At 38.4% G+C, this 9,997-nt stretch overlaps 1 protein-coding gene across 2 annotated transcripts in view; it reads left to right on the forward strand.

Moving 5' to 3' along the window:
- Nucleotides 1–9,729, forward strand: part of LOC121873764 (elongator complex protein 2-like) — a 50,588-nt gene extending 40,859 nt beyond the window's left edge. For both annotated transcript variants that reach the window (XM_042377463.1, XM_042377464.1), the window contains 2 exons: nucleotides 6,134–6,388; nucleotides 7,189–9,729. In XM_042377463.1, coding sequence (XP_042233397.1) covers nucleotides 6,134–6,388; nucleotides 7,189–7,418 — 485 coding nt within the window. In that variant the 3' untranslated portion in view covers nucleotides 7,419–9,729. The remainder of the gene's footprint in view (nucleotides 1–6,133; nucleotides 6,389–7,188) is intronic.
- The last annotated feature ends 268 nt before the right edge of the window (nucleotides 9,730–9,997 follow it).

Here is a 9,997-nt window from a genome sequence, read left to right on the forward strand (position 1 = left end):
GTCAGGGCTGTAGAGCATGTGTGTGTGTACCCCAGCAGGGGGACCCTATGATGTGTAGGAACATAAAACTCTCCAACAGTAGGTATGAAGCATGTTAAAGCAGAAGAGGTTGCAGCAGGAAGAAAATAAGAGGAATTTTTTGTTAAAGAAACAGAATCAAAGAAAACAGAGTGTGAGGAAATGGCTCAAAAATCAAGGAAGGGCAGAGGGGCCTTCCAGCAACAAAAACAGAAGCATTTACTCTCCCTGAAAAAAACTTGCTGGTGCAATTAAAAATTAGAAAAAACAAAACCAAATGAGTGAATATTACATGGAAAAGAAAACTAAATACAGGGGGCCACCAATTTTGTGGAGATTAGGTTCTCAAAGTGGCCGCAAATTGCCAAATCCGCGAATAACATTTGCAGACTGGGGGTACATTTTTACTTGTGTACAAAGAAATGTATACTGTATTCCCTTTATGTGTTTGCCCTTAGGACAATTATTTATTTTACCTGTATTGCAAATGTATGTGTGTGTGTGTGTAGACACACACACACAAAACACATACAAATAAATAATAATGAGAAAATCTTATCACAAATATTCAGAAACAAATTTATCGACCCCCTGACGGAGACACGATGATCCACCCCAGACTCGCCAGATATTTTGTAAATAATATTGATTATGTGTTAAAGGAATATCCTTCCTTCCTTAGGCTTTAGTAAGCCCCTTTATAATATTTATACTGTATATACTTGTCACACTTGCCAGATGCTTCTGGTGTCATTGTACAGGGGTACCTAGTGACAGCACTAGGATCCCGCTTCCTCTATCAAGGAATAAACAATTGAAATTGAACAAATTTATTACAAATGTGACAGTCTATCCTCAAGTCCGTACTTTATTAATTAAGTAATAAAGTACGTACTTGGGGGTAGACTCACATTTAAAACAAAAAAATTCTGATTATGTGTGAGAGGATTTTCCCATTATTATTTATTTGTATGTGTTTTGTGTGTGTGTGTCTACACACACACACACACACACACACATATTTACAATACAGGTAAAGGAAATTACTGTCTCTAGAACGAATGGCTCGCTGTTCCAGTCGCGAAAATGCTGGCAACTTTAAAACTACCCACAAACAGTCTTGGGTACATCCAGGGTGTCATCCACGAATAATAGAGGACTGCAAAATAAAAATTTGCAAACTTGGGGGCCCCTGTATTTTGTATGTATATATTATGGAACATGCTTATTTTTCTTATTTTAGTACACTAGATTCGCAACTTAAGCGTATTTTTCTTATGCGGTTTCAACTATACGCGGATTAAATTAGGTTACAATTTCCAATTTCAAGCTCAAAACTTTCAAAATGGGTCGCAAGCCCACCAAGAGATAGCCCACCAAATGCACCACCCTTCCATCCCACCTGGCCACCTCTGTCTCTCTCAGTTGCCGCGTGTGTATCGTCAGAGTAACACCTGCCTCGTGTGTGTGTCAATTTAGTGCGCTTAAACCTCTCTCATACTCGTACATAATGCCCAAACACAAGCCAAACTCTGCCTCTGGTCCTCCAGTGAAGAAACGATGCTCTGTGATGACCCTGAAAGAAAAAGTGGCCATGTCAGACTTAATAAAAGGTGGCGTGTCGATCGCTGCTGTGGCACGGAGGTACGGGCGGAATGAATCAAGCGTGAGATCCATCGAGATTCGGGAGAGGGAAATTCGTGAAACCGTGTCTACAGGTGTCTCATTTACTGCTAAGGTGACTAGCCAGGTGAGAGACGTAACTCTAGTGAGGGTGGAGAAGGCATTAAACATCTGGGTGGAGGATATGAACCAGAAACATGTCCCAATCGATGGCAACGTGCTCAGGGAGAAGGTACTCAGTCTTTATGACCAGTTTAAATCTGAGGTTCCTGAGGGCGAAGCATCCACCAGCTCTGAGAAGAATTTTAAAGCCAGTGCAGGTTGGCTCAACAGTTTCAGGAAACATTTTAACCTGAAAAATATTAGAATCACTGGCGAATCGGCATCGATGGATGAGGCGACTGCATGGCTCTTCCCAGAAGAATTCAGGAAATTAGTTGAGTGATTTAAGGGCAATTTAGGGGATTTTTGGGAGTGTTTCTGACTTTACACATTTTTTGGCTTTATGCCGAGTCCCAGGAACATAACCCCCGCGTAAGTTGCGAGTCTACTGTACTGTACTACCGAAACCCCAGTCCTTTTAGTTTATCTTCTCTCAATAATGGTGCACAATTAAAAATATTAAACAAATTCAAGTTTAGTAACTACTAAAATTTTTAAAGGAATTATTGAGACTACAGGTATATGCATGAAAAATATAGTTGCAATAAACATACAGGGTACATGCTTGATTTTGGGTACTGTGCATTTTAACTATTAGAAGTTCACAAAAAGAGTAACAATGTGAGAAATTAAGTTAAATACGGTAAAAGATTCCCTGGTAGGTGTTTCCCCGGACCCCCCAACTTTTTTTTTTTTTTTAGATCCAATCACATCTCTGTTTGTTAGATATGACCAAGCCATCTTGGGATACTACACATAGAAATACAGGGCAAGTAAAGTAGCTAATACACATGAAATTACGGGGCCAAGTCGTGAAGTGACACAATGTAATACACTCCTACTTGCTGTTCAGGGTACACTACTGCTGCCTCCTATCTTACTCTCATCACTACGCATAGCCAGACTTACGAAAAATTAAATTTGTAATATGTACAGTGGCCCCTCCATTAACGAACTCAATCCGTTCCAGAAGGTCGTTCGTTAACCGAAACGTTCGTTAACCGAAACCATTGTTTCAATGGGTTTTTGGGTAATTGGTTCCAGCTCACCGAAAATTTCCTAACTTCAACAAAAATGGCGGAAAAATTTACTTACTTTGAGGTGTGTATGTAGAAGGCTCCTGGATGATGGTGATGATGTGCATTTGAAGTGGGAGGAGAAGAGAAGAAGGAGAAGGAAGAAGTGGAGGTGGATGCTTCTTGGAAGGTGAGTCACCTTCCATGAAAATGTCAGGAACCTCTGGACTGACAGATTCTCCACCATGAACATCCTCTCTCCTTCTTGAAGTGGAAGGCTGAGGGCTAGCATCTTGTTCCCTCTGCCTTTTACTGAAGAAAGTGTCAATTGTGGTCTGTGGGGCATCTGTCCTCCTCACCATTAACTTATGTTTAAAGAAGGAGACCACTGAGTCCTCAACATGACACAAAGTTAGTTCAGTTTTTTCCACTTCTGGGTGCTTTGAAGCCAGTTCCCTGAACTTCTCCCAGTGGTAAATCACATCTTTCAACTGTGTAGCTGACATATGGTCATCACTTTCAATTTCCTCCTCACCACTGTCAGCCTCTACCCGTAACATCTCATCCAGTTCCTTCAAGTCATTAGGAGTAAGTTCCTCCTCATGAGACATCACAAGCTCTTCCACATCCTTCTCCTCCACTTCAAGACCCAATGACTGACCAATGGACACAATCTCCTGGTCCAACTCTGTGTCATCCTCAAATCCCTCAAAATCATGGACTACTGATGGCCACAGTGCTTTCCATGAAGAATTGAGGGTTCTATTGGAGACTTCTTGCCATGATGACACAATCAATTTTACAGCCTCCAGGACGTTGAATTGTGTCTTCCAGAACTGTTTCAGTGTTAGTTCAGGATCAATGGAAGTTGCCTGATGACACCTCCTAAACATTTTCTTCATGTACAACTTCTTGAAGTTGCTGATCACATTCTGGTCCATTGGCTGTATGAGTGATGTAGTGTTTGGAGGCAAAAACAACACTTTCACAAAGTCAAATTTATACTCCAAATTTCTGGCAAGGTCAGGGTCATGACCAGGAGCATTATCCATGAGGAGAAGAGCCTTTAAAGGAAGTTTATTGGTGGTTAGGTAGCTCTTGACAGAGGGGCAAAACACATCAATAGCCCATTCATTAAAGAACTGTCTTGTCACCCATGCCTTACGGTTGGACTTCCAATAAACTCCAAGCATTGTTCTTACCACTTTCTGTTGCTTGAACACCCTGGGGTTTTCAGAGTGGTAGACAAGCATAGGCTTCAGTCGGAAATCCCCTGAAGCATTGGCACCAAGCAATAGAGTGAGACGGTCTTTCATGGGTTTATGCCCAGGTAAAGAGGCTTCATCCTTGGTGATGAATGTTCTTTTGGGCATCTTTTTCCAGAACAGCCCAGTTTCGTCAACATTGAACACTTGCTGTGGAAGATAATTTTCTTCTTCCATCAGTTTTTTAAATTCAATTAAAAACTTTGCTGCCCCTTCTTTATCAGCACTAGCAGCTTCACCATGCCTAACAACACTTAAAATGTCACTTCTTTTCTTAAATTTTTCGAACCAGCCTTTGCTAGCCCGAAAATCTTCAAATTCTGTTCCTGAAGAACTAGGTTGATCTGTCTTTAAATGTTCATAAATCTCCCTGGCTCTTTCACAAATGAAATCACCAGAAACTGAATCACCTTTCATCTGTTTTTCCCTAATCCAGATGATAAGTAACCTCTCAGTTTCTACGATTAGGGATCTACTTTTAAACACTCTTGTAGATTTGTCTCTCACGTTCACTTCCTTAAATTTGTCTTTTTGTGCAAGAATTGTCGACACAGTTGATGCCGACATGCCATATTCTTTGCATAGCGCATTTGATTTAATACCTTGTTCGTGTTTTTTTATTATTTCCTGCTTCATTTGGATTGAAATCACTTTTCTTGATCTCTTAGGCCCCATGCTGGATTCAAACAATGGCAACACGTATTTTTCAAAGTTAAACTAGCTGTAAATAAAGAATATTTTCTTTAAAATAACACTGCACTGCACTATATATTGTCAATATGTAAAATAATTTTCAAAATGACCAATAATTTGCTTGGAAACACAGAAAAAAAGCGTTTAGTTGAAGAGAGTCTCAAGCAAGATGTTACCTCCAGTGAAAACAGAGAGAGACTGACGCCTGTTTGCTGTGTTAAGAGGCTGGATGCCGCGCATTAAACTAGTCACTTTACCTTCAATTTTGTTCAATAATTGTTAAAATGACTAAAAAATTGAATATTAAACTTTTAAAATATAAATTGAATAGTATAAACTTCTTGATATTTACAAAAATAGTAAGGAATTTAAGCCCTAGAACCGATTAATGTATTGGCGGACTGATACTAAAGCTGGTTGCCCGGTCAGTGCAAGCGAAAACATGTTGAGGTCGGTTCGTAAGAAGTTCGTTAAGCGAAATTTTTTTCGTTAACCGAATTGAAGATCCTTATGGAAGGCAGTTCGTTAATCGAAATTACGTTAACCGAGGTGTTCGTTAAACGAGGGGTCACTGTATAGACTGATTTATGCAAATATTTTTGTGACACATTGAGCACAAACCCATGGCCCCTGTTGCAAGGATTTTGTGGACATTATATATTATATTTTATTTCTAAGCCACAATAGAGTACAGTATTGTACAGTAATGATTTTCCACAACTTTCATTGTTTCATTACATGTAACACTAGCGACATGCTGCATTAGCCATCTCACAGGCCACCTCATCCCCAGTTTTTCTCCCTTCCCAGTGAGCTAAAATACTGTATCACTAAACCAAATTTTGACCTAACATTAAGCAAGAAAGGGTGTCAAAGTTTTTATTGCTAAAGTGACTGACTACATGGTGTACTTTACAGTATATGTGTTTTTGGCGATCACTTAAACCTATTTATCATGAAAATTTATTCAAGAACAATTTGGGCATTCATGAGATAATGCTACACATTAAGCCAGTTGCTTAGTTACAGGCTTGGTCATAAAATGAGATTTCAGGATTATTCTTTCATTACTAACCAGCTATGGAGCATGGCACTCGAGTGGATACAGCTCTGGCCTCCTGTTCCAGTGGTTGGTGGTTTGATTCCCAGGCACTCCTGGTTCACCCAGCTGTAAATGGATATTACTTAAGTTTACATCTAAAGGAATTGAATTTGGCCAAGTGCAGTATCAGCCATGCTGACTACTTGTGTACCCAAGGCTTAGTATTTACTGTAGTGTGCTGTGTCCTCACTTTCCTTAATGGGCAGCCATGGCTGTGGGACCCACTTTCAATTATCACTTCCCTTCTTTTTCAGGTTTTACATATAAAGTTTGTGACTCTTCAAGCAACAAAGATACAATGCATTCTCGTGTAATTTGGTCATGTGCCTGGCTGCCAGATTCACATCACTTTATTACTGCTTCTCGAGACAAGACCATTGCATTGTGGGGACAGACGGAGACTGGCTGGGTGAGACAGGCTCTTGTCACCGAGTCAAATGAAGTAACAGCAGTAGCAGTTACCAAATGTCTTGACACTGACACAGATGGCTGTGTTCTTCTGGCTACTGGTAAGATTAAATATAAATTGTCCTGAGTACTGTATGGTATTATATTTTCCTTGGTATGTGAAAAATAAGGTACCGCCTATGGGAATTGTGACTTTGTGAAGGTATATTTATACAACTGATTAATAATTATGGTACAATATTGTTATCAGTATATGGCCAACAGGAAAATGGATGGTAAAATTATATGATTATTATACACAGTACACCTAACAAATAACGTCCTGTCATTCCTCTCTATCATCCATGAACCCGGTGAATCATGAACTTGTGAATCTGAGACATCACACAGTGCACTATCTATGGGCACAACAATGTGTTATGTCTCAGGTTCACAGGATCACAAGTCTCAGGGTTCATGGATGGGGTGGAGGAGTGACAGGACTTTTTTTAGTGGGTGTACATAAACTACATGAGATTCACTTTGTGTTAAGATTGAATAGTATGGTAAGTTTTTGCAGGGCCGAATGTACAATATATTAATTATAAAATACAGATTTTGTTCTATTTTGCTGGTTTTAGTGCAAAAAGTTTATCATTATTTACATTTAAACTCAAACTTTTTCACCCATGTCTACTTATGGCCTCTATATATTTTGTGTAGTATTCCTTTTAGCCTATTGTAACTATTCTGTTGTCAGGTTAACTCATCTTTATCTATACAAGAATGCCATTTCTATTTATTAAGCCTTATTTTGTACCAGCCTAGTATATTCCATCCAATATAATAATAATGGAATATTTTTGTTACATGAGTAGAAAAAGGAATTTATTGTACAGTATATTTACTTTTACTTTTTCAGGCCTGGTAGATGGAAACATCCACTTGAGAAAGTATCTTACAGAAGAGAGAAAATTTGGTGATAACATACTTGAAATATGCCATAAACACCACAGCATGGTAAGACGACTACAGTTCAAGCCTTTTCAAGGATCTGCTGACACTGTAGTTCTTGCTTCATGTGCAGATGATAAAAGAGTTCATTTATGTCAAATCAAAACAAAAATCTCTAGTCAGCTTGTTGATGGTTGAAAAAAAGAATTCTGAAAAGTTGTGTCCCAGTCAGAAATTTTACAGATAGAACTTTGATGTGAAGCAAGAAAATTTTGATGGGGAACACAGTAACTAGCATACAGGTATCTTGCGTTTAGTGATCAGGATGCACTCCTGAAAAACAGATTGCTAAGTGAACAGAAATGAGAAATGATATCCTAAACAAGGGATAATGAGGAATCATATCCGTCAAGAAGGCACCTTATTGTGTCGTCGAGTCACCGACTCAGTGCGGGTGAGACTGAGATGTGAGCTGTTATTGTTCAGTTTGTAATATTGGTTAGGTATATGTAATTTTCTTCATTTTCTTTTACTCTGTTACTTGTACACACAATTGTTCGTACAGAATATGTAAAGTAAAAAAAAAATACCATAAAGGGAATAAACAGTACTTATATGATCGGCAGTTAGCCAATACAGTGAAGGACTGTTCCCTCTCTCCTGTCCCGTGAAATGATTGCCAAATGGCAATGCTGTATTTTTTATTTATTTAATATATTATTTTTATTCCTAACATTTACTGGTACATAAAACAGTTCACCTGGGCAGCAGTCACCAAGATGACTCAAGAGACGTGTGTGGCTGTTGCCTGTATGCTGTGACGTCACATAAACGGGAAGGAGAGTGTGGCTGGCCAGTCACTGCCTGAATACAGACCTTCACTACCCACACATACACACCCATGCCCTTCATTTTATAGTTTTATAATAGTGTATACTATAAAACTATTAGATACTGTACTGTACTGTATTTTCTTTATTTTTAAGCCACATTACAGTATTGTAATGTTATGCACATGGAGCACAGAATCCTCAGTTTTTTTATTTACCTCCCCAATTTTTCCCAGTTAGTCAACGATCGCTAAACCAGAAATTGCAGATCATTAAACAACAAGCGGTGTTAAAAATTTTAAATCGCTAAACTGAAATATCGCTTAAGTGAGGGATACCTGTACTGTGTGGTGTGAACATACTGTACGGTGTGACACAAATGTTAACATACTGTATGGTGTGACACAATTGTTAACATACTGTATGGTGTGACACAATTGTTAACATACTGTATGGTGTGACACAATTGTTAACATACTATATGGTGTGACACAATTGTTAACATACTGTATGGTGTGACACAATTGTTAACATACTATATGGTGTGACAATTGTTAACATTGTGTACGGTGTGGCACAATTGTTAACATACTCTACGGTGTGACACAATTGTTAACATACTGTATGGTGTGACACAATTGTTAACATCGTGTACGGTGTGGCACAATTGTTAACATACTGTACGGTGTGATACAATTGTTAACATACTGTATGGTGTGGCACAATTGTTAACATACTGTACGGTGTGACACAATTGTTAACATACTGTATGGTGTGACACAATTGTTAACATACTGTATGGTGTGACACAATTGTTAACATACTGTATGGTGTGGCACAATTGTTAACATACTGTACGGTGTGGCACAATTGTTAACATACTGTACGGTGTGGCACAATTGTTAACATACTGTACGGTGTGACACAATTGTTAACATACTGTACAGTGTGACACAATTGTTAACATACTATATGGTGTAGCACACACACTTGTTAGCGTTTTGTACTGTGTGTAAATTTTAAATGTTTAGAATAAGGTAATAAAAGACTGAAGCATTATAGCACAATACTCCCGTATAATTCGCGGATTTTTATTTCGCAGTCCTCTATTATTAGCAGATGACACCCTGGTGGTACCCAAGAGTGTCTGTGGGTAGTTTTAAAGTTGCTGGCATTTTTGCAGCTGAAACATGGATCCTTTTGTTCTAGAGACAGTAATTTCCTTTGCCTGTATTGTATATACCATGTGTGTGTGTGTTGACACACACACACAAAACACATACAAATAAATCATGATGGGAAAATCCTATAACAAATAATCTGAAAAATTTATTTGAAATGTGACAGTCTACCCTCTAGTTCACTCTGGGCTTTGTTAATAACAAAGCATGGAGTGGACTTGAGGGTAGGCTCAAAAAAAATTTCTGATTATTTGTGAGAGGATTTTCTCATTATTATTTATTTGTATGTGTTTCGTGTGTGTGTGTGCGTGTGCGTTTACACACAGGTAAAAGAAATAATTGTCCAAAGGGCAAACACGTAAAGGGAATGACCTAACTCGCGAATTTGAAGGGCATGATGTAATTATTACAATGAACAGTACTAATTCAATCACACTGTAGCCATGATACAAAATGTACAATGTTAGAACATGTTCCAATAAACGACCTTATATTGTTCACATTGTCTTCATTTCCTTATTTTTACATCTACCCGGAGTTCTGTAATCGTTTAGAATTGGATCCATGTTCGGATAACATTTGTGGATGGTACTGACCCCAGGAATCAACTACCCTGTACTATACTGATTTGTTTAGATAAAGATGTGAATAATGTACAGTATATATATACAGGGTGTTCCATAAATACCTTTCATAATTCAGGGGGTGTGTTCCTGAGACATAAATAATGATAAATGACTAAATGACCAATCTGTTAATTCTCAAT

The sequence above is a fragment of the Homarus americanus genome, unplaced genomic scaffold (genome assembly GCF_018991925.1).
Source record: "Homarus americanus isolate GMGI-L3 unplaced genomic scaffold, GMGI_Hamer_2.0 scaffold44633, whole genome shotgun sequence".
NCBI lineage: Eukaryota > Metazoa > Arthropoda > Malacostraca > Decapoda > Nephropidae > Homarus > Homarus americanus.